This window comes from Bos mutus, chromosome 16 (genome assembly GCF_027580195.1).
Source record: "Bos mutus isolate GX-2022 chromosome 16, NWIPB_WYAK_1.1, whole genome shotgun sequence".
NCBI lineage: Eukaryota > Metazoa > Chordata > Mammalia > Artiodactyla > Bovidae > Bos > Bos mutus.
This window is the reverse complement of record NC_091632.1, coordinates 5,366,636-5,382,821: the sequence shown is the minus strand read 5'-3', so window position 1 is coordinate 5,382,821 and position 16,186 is coordinate 5,366,636. Positions and strand designations below refer to the sequence as shown.

General features: G+C 64.2%; 1 protein-coding gene across 1 annotated transcript in view; it reads right to left on the bottom strand.

Moving 5' to 3' along the window:
• NAV1 (neuron navigator 1) overlaps positions 1–16,186 on the bottom strand; it is a 197,015-nt gene that overhangs the window by 116,420 nt on the left and 64,409 nt on the right. The window contains 1 exon segment of the mRNA XM_070384624.1: positions 1,790–2,572. Within this exon segment, the coding sequence (XP_070240725.1) occupies positions 1,790–2,572 (783 nt within the window).

The following is a 16,186-nucleotide window of genomic DNA, read 5'->3' as shown; positions in this document are numbered from 1 at the left end:
TGCAGGCCTGGGGAGCCCTGACCTTGAAAGGGGGGCTTGCCCTCTGATTGCCTGTCCCTTCCCTCCCCCAGACAGGCCACACCTTCCCCTGTTCTGTCCCACCCACCTCAGCCAGACGACCCTCAGCCCTGCGCCTCCTCTGGCTCAGTCACGACTCAACAGCCCCTTTTCCGAGGGGCTGAGGCAGGTCTTCACCTCCCAGGCCCTCTCCTGCACCCCCATTTTCTCCATAGCCCTCCTTTTGGCCTGAATTACTTGCTTTTCTCCTTCATCATCCGTGTCGCCCCTTTAGACTGTAAGCTCTTTGCGGGCAGCGCTCGGCACGGGGTGGGGTATGAGGTGGCCCTTCGACTTTCGCCCCCACCCGCGCCCCAAGGGTCCCTGCGGAGGCCAGGCCTTCAGGCCCCCACGCCTCCGGCTTTGCGGGTGTCCAGTCCCCACCCACCCCACCCACTGCAGAGCCCATATGCGGCCTCCTCCGCAAGCCCCTGAATCCAAACCCGCCCTGCTGGGGGTCCGTCACCCCGGCCCAGCAGGCCCTCGGGGTCCCGGGAAGGTCGCAGCCAACCAGTCCTCGCAGCGCGGCCTTCTCCGGCCGCCGGCCGAGCCCCCGCCCGCCCCGCCGCGGCCTGTCCGTCACGAGGGCCGCAGCCCGCCGGCCCCGCCCCCGCGCGCGCACGGACACGCCCCTCCGCAGCCCCCGGCGGAGCGGGCCGCTCGTGGGGACCCGGGTCCCTTGGCCCGGGGGACCACATCCCTGCCGCCACCGCAGCGAGTCCGCGGAGCGCGGGCGGCCTCCAGCCCCGGGCCTCGCCGCTGTGCTCCCGGGCACGGCCGCGCCGGCCCCCGGGGGCACCACCTTGCCCGGCACCTCGCGGCTGCCTCCCTCCCAGGGCGCCGCATCCCGAGAGAGCGGGCGCAGCCCCGGGCCTGCTCCAGGTTTGCGGCTCAGGCTCCTCAGGTCGGAGAACAATGGAGCAGCTCTCCGCGCCTCCTCCGCCAGCGAGCTTTGTTCCTCCTCCCCGCCCGGCCGGCTCCCGTTAGCCGAAAAAATAAGGCCTCCCGGTCAGCGGGGAGTCTCCGCATGACCCCCAGACCTCTCCCCACGCGCTGAATACCGGGGGTGGGGTGAGGTGGGGTGGGGGTGCGGGCCACAGCCGGGCCGAGGTACAGGTCGCGCGTCCAGATGCGCGCAGCTGGCTGCCAGCCGGCCCCCAGACCCCAGGAACATCTCCCTGCCAAACACCCACACCCGAGAAATCCGACGCGCGCTCCCGCCGGGGATTCACAGAGGAAGCGGAGCCTCAGCGCTGCTCCGCGGCGGAACAGCGCTCACCTCTGTCCCCCACATCTGGCCTCTACCCCGGCTCCCACCCGGCGCTCCCCCGGCGATGCGCTTCAGCCCAGAACAGACCACGACGCAGCTGTGGTCTCCACCAGCCCCCAGATTTTGCCAGATGAGGACGCTAAGCTTTAAGATTCCAGGAAGCTGATGGGCCCTATCTCTGAGAAGTTAAGGCCGGCAACCTCATTGTCCAATCTCACCTCTGACAGGCCAGCGCCGAGCCGGGGCTCCGGCCCGGGGACATCCATACCTACCGAGGCGCACTTCGGCCACATGCACCTGGGGATGGGCCAGTCGGGGACATCTGGGCGCAGTGTCTGGGCGCAGCCCGCCCGGGGTCCGCAGAGCCCCGCAGCGGGGAGGGGACAGCGGAGTGAGGCTTCTCCCCGACCTTCCCCGGCAGCGCAAAGGGAACGACAGGGGAGGGGCGGGACGCGGACTCACCCAGCACCTGGCTGAAGAGCAGCTGCTCCAGGTCTCCCAGCACCGTCACCACGAGCTCGGGGTCCACCTTGAGGAAGGCGCGCTCCTCCTGGCCCTTGGCGGGGGGCGCGGGCCCGGAGCCCTTCTGCGCCTTGGCCTTGCTGGAGAGCAGCTCGTCGTCCGACTTGGCGTCGTCGCTCACGGCCGCCTCGGGAGCTTTGCTGAGCGGCTTGACCTCGGCGTAGGGGCCGCGCGGGATCCGGCTTGGCTTCCCCAGGCTGGGCGCGAGCGGGGCCAAAGGGGTCTTGGCGCCGCCCGCCGGGCCGCCCTTGGCCTGGAAGAGCGAGTGCTCGGACTTGGACAACGTCTTGGACATCAGCGGAGCCTCGCGGCCCTTGGGGCCGCCCTTGCCCGAGCCCTTGGGCGCCTTGGCCATGTCGTCGCTCCACTCGGGCTCATACAGCTGCATCTTCTTCTCCGAGTCCGTAAGGAACGAGAGGTTGGTGAGCGACTTCTGCTTGCGCAGGTTGGAGGCGGGCGGCCCGCCGGGGACTCGGCCGTCCACGCTGCCGGACTTGAAGACCTTGAGCTCCGCCGCGCCGGCCTTGGCCGTGCCGCCGCCGCCGGGCGCCTTGGCGCGCTTGGGCAGCATGGCTCTGCTGTCCGCCGCCGCCTTCCGTCCCGCGCCCCGAGGCTCGTCCGCGCCCTCGCCGCCGCCGCCGCTCAGCTCCACCTCGGGCTGCGCGCTCTTGACGCTGCCGCCCAGCATTCTGCCCGCGAGGAGCGCATGGACGATCCGGGCGTCTGCAGGCACCGGGGGCGGAGGGGGGGCGGGGGAGGGGCGGGGAGGGGGAGGGAAAGGACGGAAGAAACCGCGGAGGAAGGGAGAGGAAGGGGGAGGGAGCCGAGGCGCGGGGGAAGAAACGCGAGGCAGGCGGCGGGGAAGGGAAGAAGCCGGGGAGCGATGGGGCGGGGTCGGGGGGAAGGGGCGGGGCGGGGGAAAGACAAATTAAAATTTTTGAATCGATCAAAGAGGAACACACGCCCAGAAGCTCGCCAGCGCTCGGGATGCCCGGCGCGGATCCCGGGCCCCTGCCCGCCCGGCCGGTGGGTCCCGCGGGCCGTGAGCTGCCCGCCAGCGGGAGCGGAGGCTGCGGGCTGCGACTCGGGGCGCAGGAAGGAGGGGGAGGACGGCGGAGGGGAGGGCTGTGCGCGCGCGCGGAGCTGGGCGCGAGAATCTATTTCTGGCTCTGGAGGGGGTGGTGTCTGCAGCCGAGATCCAGGGGCGGAGGGGTGTGGGGATGAGGGATTCGACCCGGTTTTCTCCTCGCTTTCGGCGCAGAGCGGGCAGGATCTGGGGCACGGATGGTCCCCTGCCGCGCCCGGGGGGCGGGGGCGGTGGGAGGGTCTGCTGAGGCGGTGGGGGAGGGGGGTGCAGGTAAAGGGGGCTGAGGCTTAGCGGCTCGGGACTCGGAGGGACAGTGGGCTGAGCGGGCCTGGGGGAGACGCTGGGAGGGGTGGAGAAGCCATGTCGGGGCGCCGGCTCCCCGCCCCCACGTCTGGGGCGCTCCCGCCCCACCTCCCGTCCTCTGCGAGGCTCAAGGCTGCCCTCCTGAGGTGGGGACGCCTCCGGAGGACGGGGCCGGGGCGGCTTGGAGAGGCTGGCCTCGTGGACTGGGGAGGGGGCCTCCGGTGGAGAAGGGGGCTGATCTTGGTGTCTGGGTCTGACTGCCTGACCTTGTCAAAGTCACTGCACTGCAGCCCCTGGATCTCTGGCTTCTCTCCCGGGACTACAGTACCGGCCTCAGAGTTAAAGGGACTGGACCTGGGAAGAGTTCCATCAAACCCAGGGCATCAGGACGGATCGGCCCTAGACTCTCTCTCGCCTGCCTGAGCAGTGGTGGGGGCTGCAAAGCCAATAAAAAGATGTTTCCTTAGCCACCCCTACCCGCCCCGGGAAGAGGGTGGTGTGCAGGGATGGAGACTGAAGGCTGATGGGGCTGGCCCCAAGGAGGACTGGACACTCCTGGCCCTCAGGAGACGCGACACTGCCCAGGCTCCCTGGCCTCCCCGGTTAGGACCAAGTTGCCTGAGCAAACCGTCCTCAGGCAGGAGAGAGAGGGACGGGAGAAAGGGGGGGAGCCCTGGGAGCCACCCCTTCCCCACCCTCCCATCTCTGCAGCCCCAGGCACCCCCAGACTCTGAGGCTCCTGCTGCCCCCCCCCTCCCCGGCCCTCGCTCGCTCAGCTCAGCTCGGGGCACGCCTGCCTGTGCGAGGCATTTGTGTACCTGTTTGTCCCCTACCGCCCAGCCGGCTCCCATGCTCAGACAGAGCTTGTCTCCCGGCACCTTGGTGGAGCAGATGGTGACGGGTTTGGAGGCCCGGGTGTGGGGCTCCGGGCCTGCCCCATGCATGGCTCCTGGGTGCTGGCAGGGTCCCGGGTCCTGACCGAGACACGTAAAGCCTGCGGGCCCAAGGCCTGTGGTGGCGTGGATGCGCTGGCCACAGACTGAGCACAGACGGCTCAGGCAGAAGGGCGTTTGCTGAGCGACATGGACCCTTGACTGGGCCTTGGAGAAACAGAGAAGGTGGCGGTGCTGGCCTTGGGGGCTCGGTGTCGGCAGAGCCCGCAGAGAACAAATGGGACTCTGACCAGGCTGCTCCCGTTCCTGGGAAACAGCACCCAGGCCCAGCGGCGTGTCCTGCGCATGCGGACAGAGGTGCGCAGTGCTCTTTCCAGGAGGACCGAGGGGGCTCTGAACCTAGGGGCAGGCCCCCTGTCACCCTGCTGCTGTGACTCCAAACTCCAGCACATACTTGGGCCGTCCCCCATACATGTGAGTGGGTGTGACAGGTGGGAGGACGCGTGAAGGGACTCTCGGAAGCTTCCTGGAGTAGGATCAGCATAAGTAGGGAAGGGTTCAGACCAGGGGGGCAGGGAGCCGGAGGTGGGGGTGGCCAGCAGCGGGGTGGAGGCCGGAGCGGGTGCAAGTTCACTAGATGGTCCCTCGGCAGAGGGCACTGCGCAGACAGGCCTACGGGCCTGCGCAGAGGAGGGAGGCTGGTCAGAAGGTCTTACCCCCTGGGCACACGGGAGACACGTGTGCTCAAGACCAGACCCTCCCAGCTGGAGGATGGGATCCAGTGCCACCGTCGGCACCAAAGGTCTGGGTGACAAGCCCGCCGTTCCCCGACACAAGCCACTTGTCCTGAAATCACAACAGCCTCCCAAGTCCCCAGCCTCACCCAGAGGTCTTCTCTAGCCTGCACACAACACAGTGAATTCAGTCATGAGGGGGTCTCACTGTCCCCAAAACCAGCAGCTCGAGAATCGGGGGACACTGTTCCCTGCTGCCCCAGGGGACTGTGTTGGCGCACACGGACTCCGTCTCCTCCGAGGCAGACGGGCGGGCTGGCCGCCCTGCTGCCGGCCTGGCGCCGTGGCCCATCCCGGCCGGGGTGCTGCTGTGGACCGAGGCCCTGCTGCGCTCCGGTCGGTTCGGCCAGTGTCTTTGCACCCTGTGTGCAGTCCCCTCCTCCCCACCTGGTCTCGGGAGCTGCTCTGGCCCCGCTCTGGCTGTTGCTCTGCCCGCTGCCCTCCTGATCTCGGTGCCCCCTGCCCAGGCCTGAGCCCCTTCCTCGTGGCTGCCCTCACTCGATCGCTGGCTCCTGGGTTTCCGCCTGGTCCCGGCCCCTGTCTTTATTCCCCTGTGTCTCCTCTCAAGGGGCGTCATATGCCCCGGACCCCAAGTCCGTTCCCTTCCCTCAATAATCGGCTCCTGAAATCTCACCTTCTTCCAGAAGAGAGTATTTTCCAGAAAGGACACACGAGCCCGCCTCCCCCTCCCTCTGCGTGAAGCACCACCTGTCAGTCTACAAGACGGAAGACACTTCCGCATCATCTCCTGGGCCAATTCAGTGCTGAGTCCGGGGGGCCAGTCCTGTCTGTCTGCCCGCCCCCCTTCCCCTGTCCATCTCTGAAGGGTCTCGCCACAGCTGTGGGGAGGTCCCTTTAAACCATCATCCTGGAATGCTCCCTCCCTCCGCTCTCTCTATTCCTTTCACAGCCCCTGAGTTTCCCACCATCCTCCACTGCAGTGGGAGCGCTTGCTGCCGTGGCAACAGCCATTCCAGCATCAGTCGATAAAGCCAATACATGCAGAGTGGTTCCTAAAAAGAGAGGCTCCTGCCCTGTCACGCACGCCAGTGCCAGCCCGGGGCCCTCGACAGGACCAATGGCCGGGCGTGGCCAAGGAGAGGGGCTGTGCGGGGAGGCGGAGGCCCAGCTGGGCGGGGAGTGGGTGCGGACGGCATGGTGGCCTGTGGAGGGGACTGGGCCCTGTGCAGGCTCCAGAGGGGATGTAGGAAGGAGGCTGATTTGCAATCATGATGGCACCCCGTCTCCAGGACCCCAGACTGCTCATCCTCACCATCCTCTCTGCCAAGACACGGCAGTCTCTGCAGTGGGGGTGGGGGGAGTGGGCTGACCGCATCTGCTGACCGATACCGTAGAGCAATTTGAAGAATAGAGACACGGGGCCCCCGACCAGGGACAGGCACACAGTGTGACACTCCGTCCCCGACCGGTGACCGGAAACCACAGGCCCTGCCCCTCCGTCTGAGAGAGGGCCTCTGCTGGGAAGGGGGCTAGGATGCCCCACCCGACTGACCTTGAAGGGTGACCTTGGGAGAAGAGGGACTCAGGTAGGGGAGTGGGCAGGTGAGTCCACACTCGGCTCCTCGAGGGCTGAGGGCCGAGCAGAGGGGGCGTTCTCTCGATTCCTGCACCCACCGTTGGGACCTGGGGGGCCAGTCCCGCCTTTTAGGGGGCCCTGCTGGCCCCTGTGCTGAGCTCATCCCCTCCCAACTCCCCGCCTCTGTGGAAAGCCCTGCAGCCACTGAGCCCTCGTCCTTCTGCCCTTGTCTCTGCGCGTCACCCCACCCCATGACCTTCCCCCTCAGCAGGGACTTTCTGAGCGTCCAGAGCACACCCGTGGGCAGGCTGCAGGCCGCGCAGGCGGTGGAGCGCAGTCTCGTCTGCAGACGGACAGCCAGCCCCTGCCCCTCATGCCCGCCCAAGCGCCTCCGAAGCCTGCCCTGGCAGGCACTGGGACGCACCAGGGACACGCAGATGGAAACGTGTCTTCCTGGGACGTCCAGTCAAACAGGAGGAACAGGCGACAGGCGGGAGGCTAGCTACTGAGAAGCGCTGAGGAGAAGGAACAGACCTGGGATGGGGAGCGTGAAGCAGCTGAGGGCAGGAGGCGAGCGTGTGGCTGGGTGACCCAGGGAGGCTGTGCTGAGGAGGCATGTTTGAGGAAAGCTCCAAAGAGAGGGCTCGGTCTCTGGGCGTCTGGGGAAGACTTTTCCAGGCAGTGGCAATAGCCCGTGCAAAGGCCCAGGGGCAGGGTGTGCCTGGTGTGTCTGCTGAATAGCGGGATCAGATACACATCTTCTGGAGAGGAGGACAGGGTCAGGGTCAGGGTCAGGGTCAGGACGTGAGGGAAGCCGCGGTGGTCACCACTCGGCCTTGGCTCAGTGTGGGGGGAGCCCCGGCAGGCTTGGGGCAGAGGACCCGCACGGGCAGCTCCCCTGGGGAGGGTCCCATGGCTTCTGGGCCGGGCTCCTGGCAGACAGGGTTGCAAAAATTGAGGGGAGGGAAGATGGTGGCTCGGGGCGGGCGGGTGCCTTGGCAGCGGGGAGGAGTGGCCGACTCTGGGCACGCACTGAAGGTGTAGGGATTTGCCGCTGGAGCAGAAGCGGGCCTGTGAAAGAGAGGGGGCCTAGACCACTCTGGGGACTGCGGCCTGCATGGCTCTGGGCTCAGGGCTGCTGTGAGTCAAGGTCAGGAAGCCCTTGGGAGAGACGACTAGGCCCTCTGTTTCCCAGCCCTTCCTGCGGCCACGGGCCCTCCTCTGCACGCCTCTCCTGACTCCCCACACACTTTTCTACAGCTGATGTGATAATTTCCCGGCATCCAGTCAGCAGGCTTCATCCACCGGTCTGTGATTCCCGAGGATCCACCCTCGGCTGGTCTACCGACCATGATCTTTTCCCAGAACCCACCACCGCCCTTTGCGCACAGCAGGCTCTCGGGAATACTTGGAGAATGACGAGAGGCGGAGTGAACGGGTGCGTGACTCAGAACAGATGTGTGCGGCTGTCAACAGCGGTGACCTCTGGTGCCCGTGGTGAGAGTCGGCGCAGCTGGGCCGGAATGGCAGCCAGGCCCCGGGACGGCTCCCAGCCACACCTTCCCTCCGGTCCCTGCAGCCCTGGGCCCAGGGAGCCAGCAGTCCCTCTCCCTGCCCCTGCGGGAAGCTCCCGTCCTTGTGACCTCCGGACGGGTCACAGCTGAGACCTTCTCCTTCCCCGTCTCTGCGCTGCATACCTCGGGGGCCTCTGGCACAAGTGGGCAAGAAGTCTTCACATCCCCTCCTGCACCGGGCAATCCTGCCCTCCAGGGTGGGTGGACTGCTTCCTACTAGAGGAGAAAAGCAACCAGTGGACGCAGTGATCCAGCATGGGAGCCCCAGCTGGCTCACACCTCGTCCAGGCCCTCCCAGACTGACCTACTCGCTTCCTCCCAGCCTCAGCTTTCCAGGGCCTGAGACATTTCTGTGGACTCTGCGGGGCCCTGGCTCAGCCTCCCTGGCCTGGGGGCTCCCTGAACTTTTGGGTTGGGGGTTTGCTCATGGGCTCAAGGTCACAGGTGGGGCCCAGAAGAGAGGTTTGCCGTCTGCCTGTGTTGGGGAAGATGGGGCCCAGGAAACGGAAGGTCGGGGGTGGAGCAGGGCTGCGGTCCCTGTGTACCTCTGGCCCGGCATCTCGGGGAGGACTGCTGGAGGATGGGTGCCCCTGTTCCTGGTAAAGCACCCGTCCTGGGCCGGCATGCCGACGGTGGGGTGAGCCTGCCGTCGTGTGATGTGGGGGCCGGGCCAGGGAGGCCCCAGGGCCCAGGGCTGAGGCGGGAGCCCCCCTGGAGGGCCAGGCTCTCCTGGGCTGGGAAGGTGCAGGCCCCCGCCTCAGGGGCTGGCTGCTCAGGGTATGCAGGCCTCCAGGATGGGGACCGTAGCCGAAGGGCTGCTGACCTGGGAGGGAAGGTGACTTGAGGCTGGGCTGCGGCCTCTGGCTCTGTCTCCCGAACGCTCGCCGGGTGTCCTGACCCCGGGCTAGAACACGGGCCCTCCGCTCCTCCATGGGGGCGCCTGGCATGCACAGCCAGACACTGGGGCTCCCCTCCTCCTCTGAGCAGACACCCAGGACCCCCGCATAAAGCCAGAACCCCACGACAGTGGGCAGAAGTGAGCAGCTCTGACTCAGTGACCCCATGGCCTCCCAGGGAAGGACTGTCCCCCTCGCCGACCCTGGTTATCGACCACCATGGAGGGCAGTGCCAACCAAAAGGCAGACTCGGAGCTTGGCTCTGATGCTCTCCTACCCACCCTCTGGTCCAGGCTGAATCCCACCTATATCTGCCCTTCTTCCCAATGCCTTCTCGTATATGAATTCAACTCCAATTCACCCTTCAAGGCCCAGCCTCAGGGCCACCTTCTCTGGCTACATCCCACACTGATCTTGAACTTTCCTCTCTACCTGTTACAGTCAGGGGGGCGAGTAGACAAATCCTGCCCAGTCATATCCAAGGCAGAAAGGTCCTTTCCCTCCAGCTAAATTGTAAGCCCCCCGTTACAGACTGTGTGTTGACGTCCCCCCAAATTCACAAGCTGAAACTGATCCCCAGTGTGACGTGCTTGAAGATAGTGCGTTTGGGAGGTCATTAGGTCACAAGGGTGGGTCCCTTGTGTCTTATAAGTAGAGGCACCAGGGTGCTTGCTTCCTCTGAGCTGTGTGTGGACACAGCAAGACGACGGTTGTCCCCAAGATGAGAGCTCCCACCAGGAACTGAAACGGCCAGCACCCTGACCTTGGACTTCCCAGCCTCCAGACCCATGAGAAATACACTTCTGCTGTTGAAGCTGCCTGGGCCGCCTGCGCCTCTCCTCCGTGGCGTTCAGCAAGGGCTGTGGGTGCCTGTGAGCTATGGGCCAGGGGTCTCACTGCCACTAGGCACCTGCTGTTGCCAGGGACCCCCGAGACACGTGGTGGGCAAGTTCCATCAAACCCTCCGAATCCACTGCTGTCATTGTCTTTGTTTTACAGACAAACACGCTTAACCAGGACCACCCTGCAGGCTGCTGCGGGGGGCAGGATTGGAACACAGGCTGGGCACTCACGTCTGCCCGCCAGTTCTGCTGTTTTGGGGACTTACTGAACAACCACATGTGATCCCAACAAGTGTGGAGCCCCATAGCAGGAAACTCAGGGTCCTGGTGGGGTAGGAGGCCAGGGTCCTGCCGGGGGGTATGGGCGTCGGGAAGGAGGCCCCACCCCTCCTACCTGTCCAGGTGCCCCCTGGGGTCCGGACGCCCATCCCACCCGCCTAGGGTCTGCCAGATCCAGGCCGGCAGTCACATTTGGCCTGGCCCGCAGAACCCCGGGTTGGGGCGGGGTGGAGGTCTCCTCCTCCATGCCCAGCACCGAGGTCCCTTCATGGCTCAGCCGCAGGACCTCTGTCCTGGGGTCCTGGTCAATTCCGGGGGGCCTGGCAGCCCTAACCATCGAGGACCCTTGGGGGCTTCCCTATTCTCAAGTGCTGGGCGCCCTGGGTTCTCTTCAAGACTCACTGTGTGGCCTTAAGAGAATGTCTACCTTCTCTGCACTTTGGCTGGTCAGGAAGAGGTCCGCTGGGAGTGGGGGTGGGCTTCCAGCTGGAGGGGCGGAAGGAAGCACCTAATCCAGGACTCAGTCTGAAACTGGACTTGGTGAAGTCAGAGGCCAGCTCCCAGCTGACAGAGAGACCAGGGTAAGAAGGTGATGTCTCCCAGGTAGGCTCGGCTTCTGTGTTGCCCATGGCAACCGTCGCCCACACACCTGCTGGGATGTGCATTGCATACTGGGCCCCAGAGGAGCTCCATGAGGCCCAGGTACAGCATCCTGAGACCAGGACCAGCCATCGGTTGTCATAGCAACTGCAGGCTGCAGGGGTGGGGGTGCGCTGGTGGCAGGAACTCCAGGCAGGAGATGGGGCAGGCAGCGTCTGCTGGCTGTGTGCAGTCGTGTGGGATGGAGACCCGTGAACCGCACGTGTGAGCGTGTCCTCTGTGACCCGCCCACGCAGGGCTGGCTATTCTAAGGCCACTGAACCACAACGCTCAGAAGAACCTCAAAGACAGCTTTACTCAGTTTTCTGCTCTATGGTGGAACTGGTGCTCTTACACGGAACCCTATTACCTCGCTGTGGGCCACGAAACCCAAAAGCCAGATGAAGGAAACACCGGGCCAAACCCAGGTGGTCTGGCAGCCCTGTTATGACCTCACTGCCAACAGAGCAGAATCTGTTAAGTCAGTGCTCACCAACTGGATACAGAAAGTCCATAAACCAACCGTCAGATGCCCAAGTTTTGTGCTGTGAACACGTTCATCTCTCTGAAAGACATATCGTAGGGTCCATCAGGTTCTGAAAGAGGTCCTTGATGCCAAAAAACTGAAGCCAGCCTCAACAGAAAGGAGACGCCTCCACCGACCCGAGGTTCCCGAGGTTCCGGCTGAGCTAACAAGCCCGCCTCTTCCCCTCTGGAGGGACACTCCCCTCCCATGCTTCTCAGGTGGCACCTCTGTGCTTTACCAGAGCTCTGTTAGGTTTTAAACGAGGCATTAAATGTAACAGAAGAGTGCAGTGGGGCTCCTATCTCAATGAATGGTGCAACCCCTTGGCACTGACAAACCACCCTGCGAATGCCCGGAATACCCACAGGAGAGGGGCCAGGGACTCGGCCTTCCCACGTGAGCCTGATCTCATCCCAGATGCTTCCGTCCTGTACCCGCACCCCCTCAGCTCCGCGGAGGCCCAGCCTCCCAGGGAGGAAGCATGCGGCAAGCTCATGGGGTGCAGCTCCTGCCTGGACTGTGGACCGGCTCCACCCTGGGGCCGAGCCCCTCCAGCTGGAGGTCCCTCCCACTGTGACCTCAATCCTTCTGTTCCCAGAGCCGGCTCTCCGGGCAGGGACAGCCCCGGGCCTGGGGTGGCCCTGCACCCACCCGCCCCCTGCCCTGCCGTTGCAGTCATCTTCAGCTCGCTCTGAAGCTCCTGGCCGCACCCCTGGAGACCCAGGAAGGCAGGGTTTGGATTCCTCTTGCCCCTTGAAGGATGAGCAGGGAATGAATGTTACGATCCGGGGTCGTTCTCAGCCCTTAACCCTCCTGGTCACTGTGTCCAGATCCCCTCACTCTCCATGGCGTCTCCCAGAGCTCCTTCTGGGTGGGCTGCAGGCTGTCTTCTTGTGGGGAGTCTCTCAGCAGGGACCCTAATCCTTTCATGGGGGGTGGGGAGCTGTGGGCAGCGGATGCTCTATACCCGTTTCTGCCCATTCAGTGGTGCCCAGGGAGGGACTGAAGCCTTGCCCGTCATTGGCTGGGAGGGCTCTTTATCAGCCCAGCCTCCCCAGAAGCTGGGAAGAGGACCTGCCTGTCTTTGCTGGGGTGCGGGAGGGGCGGGAGGGGCGGGAGGGGCAAAGCCCTGTGAAGCTGAGTCTTCAGGACAACCCGGAGGCGAGGTCTTTTCGCCAGTCACAGAAGGATGGATAGTGGTGAGGACCTACCAAACAGCCCCCACCCCAGATGGGATTCCTATCTGTCCCCCTGCTCCCTGGAAAACTGTCCCAAGGTTGGACAGAGCAGTCTGGTCTGGAGAGACCGCAAGTGACCTGGCCCACCTCCCCTCAGTAAGCACCCTCACCCTTGAGATCCATCCACAGCCTGCAGAGGAATGAGCGCCAGTTCATCTGAGGCCAGAGGTTGGATCTCAAAGCCATGCTGGGAGGAGCTGAGTCCAGGACGGGCAGGCACGGAACACAGGGACCAGGCTGCAGCCTCCAGAAAGACCACGGTGGGCAGTGAGCACCTTCCCTCTCACCATCCTTCCCCACACTGAAAACAGCCACTGCTCATGTTCTCAGGGGGCTTCCCAAAACCAGAGCCCTGCCCTTGCTTGCTGGGATGTTCGCACATTCCAGAGCTGGGGCTTCACCACGGGGCCTCAGTGCAGCTCATGTGCAGTTGCACAGGCTGAGCACTGCACAGCTCTGTGGCCACAGAAGCCCCACAGGGCAAAGTCTGTGCCTGCTTTGTCCCTGGATGTGAACACTGCACAGCATCATGGCCACAGAGGCCCCACAGGGCAAAGTTTGTGCCTGTTTTGTCCCCAGATGTACCCAAGTGTCTAGAGCAGAGCCTGACATGTACTTGGTGCTGAATAAAAATTGGTTCACTGAGTATAACTCTCTGGAGGTGGATAACACAGGGCCCCGTGCTCTTGGCCAGAACAGGAAACTGGGAAGCCAGGCCGTGCCTACTCCGTACTCATGGGTGCAAACACCTGAGAACCCCTGATGTCCCTTCTAGAGTGGGAGTGGTCTGGGGGCCCAAGCTGCCCGGCCTCTGCTGATTCTGACCCTCCACTGAAATGGGCTGAACCCCCTGCCTGGAGACAAGTCCCATCCCAGAATCCCCAGGTTCCTCCCTCCCCCCAAAGAAACTGAGTCCAGACCCCTTGGGTTTTCCGTCCCTCCTCCCCGCCGGCTTCCTCAGTGACCTCACTGCTCCAGCCTCTCCCTCCCTAACCCTCCCCAAGCCAGGCTCCACCTCACTGGCCGTCTCAGAGCTGTCCAGCCTCCCGGGGTGCCCAGGACCTGGAACGTCCCCCACAACCCTGCAGTGAGGTCACGGCTGGGACAGCCTAGAGCGTGATCTCTGAAGGCTGGACTCCAATCCTCGCTGGACCACCTTGGGATGTCCCAACCTCCTGCCCCGCCACCTGAAAGGTGGGCACCTTAGGAGCATGCCCCCCCCAACCCCTAGTCTGCCCCACCAAGCCGAAGCAGCAGGTCAGCACGCGCTGAGCAGCTCTGTGTGCTGGGCAAAGCTTCTCAGGGCTTCGCCTGTGCGGGTACTTTTTAGCCCCATGAAGCCCTCGGAAGCAGGCGCAGGTGTCATCACGGAGGCACAGGGAGGCCAGGAACCAGCCCAAGGCTGCACAGCCAGCAAAGGCAAGGCCACGATGCCCAGTGGGGCCTGGGTCCCCACCTCCACATCCCTCTGGCCCCATGGAAGCCCTGCCCCTGAGACCACAGCCCACACCGCCTGCCTGGAGCATGGGCTGTGCTTCCCATCGATTGTCTGTGCATCCTCTCTTCACAGATGGCTGGGACACACGCCCGGCCTCAAAGTCCCCAGAGGGTGGGAAGGCGGGTGGGAAGGGGGGTTAGCCCAGTGCAAACAAAACAGGCTTGGGATGCAGAGCCAGTGGCATTCGGGCTGGGCTGGGGCCGGGGCCGGGGGGTGGGGGGACTGTCCCACCAGCGGAGGTGAGGAAAGCCCAGCTGAGCCCAGCACACGAGAAGGCGGGGCCCAGGCTCCAGTCCCGGACAGCCTTTGCTGTGTGTCCTCAGACAAGGTCTTTGCAGAACCTCTCTGAGCCCCCTGCCTGCAGCAGGACAGCAGGCCCATGGTGAAGCCTGTGTCACGTGCTTACGAGGCACTTCGTGGGCAGCACCTGGTGCTGTGCCCTGCACATAGTAGATGCTCAGGAAACAGCGGCTGTCACCAGCATTTGGTCCTCCCGGCGTCTGGGGAGTTGAGGCAGCGGTCCTGGTCTCAGCTCAGCTGCTCATGAACCACAGACGCCACTTTGAGCAGGTTACCCTCCCTCCCTGAGCCTCTCTTCCTGGAGAAGATGAGATCACATTTGGGCGAGGCTACCGTCCGTTAGGGCAGCCTCACTGTCCATAAGGGCTTCCCAGGTAGCGCTAGAGCTAAAGAACCTGCCTGCCAATGCAGGAGATGTAAAGAGGTGTGGGTTCGATCTCTGTGTGGGGAAGATCCCCTGGAGAGGAAATGGCAACCCACTCTAGTATTCTTCCCTGGACAATCCCATGGACAGAGGAGCCTGGCAGGATACAGTCCATGGACTCGCAAAGAGTCGGACACAACAGAAGTGACTTAGCATGCATACACCGTCTGTTAGGGCTGTGACCCTCAGTGCCCTTGAGCCCAAGGCCTCTGCAGCCTGGAGACCCAGATCCGGCCCGAGGATCCTGGGAGAGTCAGTGGAGGGTGGCACGTGGCTGCCTGGGAGCCCCAGGGCGGTGTTCCAGCCCCTCCTGCCCTGGGAGGAAGCACCAGATCTGGGGTTTTCTCTCCTAAATCCACAAGGTGTGAACAACTGAGTGTGGCTTAAAGATGGAGTCAGCTCAACAAGAGAGGGAGGAGAAATGCAAATCAGTCTCAAGGGAGAGGCCGGTGGGCAGAGGCTTGTGCCCCAGTGACACGAGGATGCACAGCCGGGGGATGAGAGCAGACCCTGCCACTCCCTGCCGGCTCAGTACCTGCACACGCGTGAAGTGGAAGTAACCACCTGTGCCGATCTTGGGGTGACCCTCCTGGTCCTCTCCCACGTGGCCTCATATGCAGGCGCTGGGGACCCTGGCCCCGGCTTCCCAAAGTAAGATCCAATGGAGACTCAGGCAATGTCCGCGTGACAGCAACAAAGGGGCGTGTCAGCAGATGGGACCAGCGCACAGCCGGTGGGTGTGCGGAGGGCCTGGGCACTGGCATGGACACCCCACACTGCCCAGGGCACACGCGGAAGGAGCAGCTGGCGGTGGACCCACTTGGGACAAAGGCGGCGCCCAGCACCCTGCTTGGGGGCACGTCGTCACGGAAAGCGTCTCCCTGCTGCATGAGCGGCCTGATGGTTTGTTGGTTGAACAAGAGCAGTGACGAGTGAGTGCGGCCCTACAAACTCCCTTCCCTTCCTCTCATCTCCGTTTCTTCAGGCTCAGAGTACAGGCCCCCCACAAAGCAAAAGCAGGCCCCAAATCTCTGCCCATCCCACCCATCAAAGAGCCTGGGGTGTCCTTGGCCTAGGTGGACACTGACCGCAAGGCGGAGAGACTTGCCCGCTGCCCAGGAGGCTTGCAGGAGGTGGGGGACTCTCTTCCTTTATGAAGGGGAGTCTTCTCTTTGTGAAGCCCACCTCGCAAAGCTGCCCTGCACCTCGCACCGTGGAGAACCCCGCCTGCCCTCCACCAGACACGGCGCTCGAGCTGGTGAGGGGCCTTCTGGCCGAGCAGCCTGGGGCTCCCAGATGTAGCCAGGGAATCCTCGCCCCACTCCTGGGCTGGCGATGCCACGCCCTGGCTGTGTGGCACAAGCATGAGGAAGCCATTACACTGGCAGCTCTGATGTAGACACAGTCCGCACGGTCTCCTGGTTACCGCGTCCTAACGCCCAAGGGCCTCTGGGGCCAGGGAGCTGGGCTTCTCTAGTCCCCGCTGCACTCTGACCTCTCGCCCCCA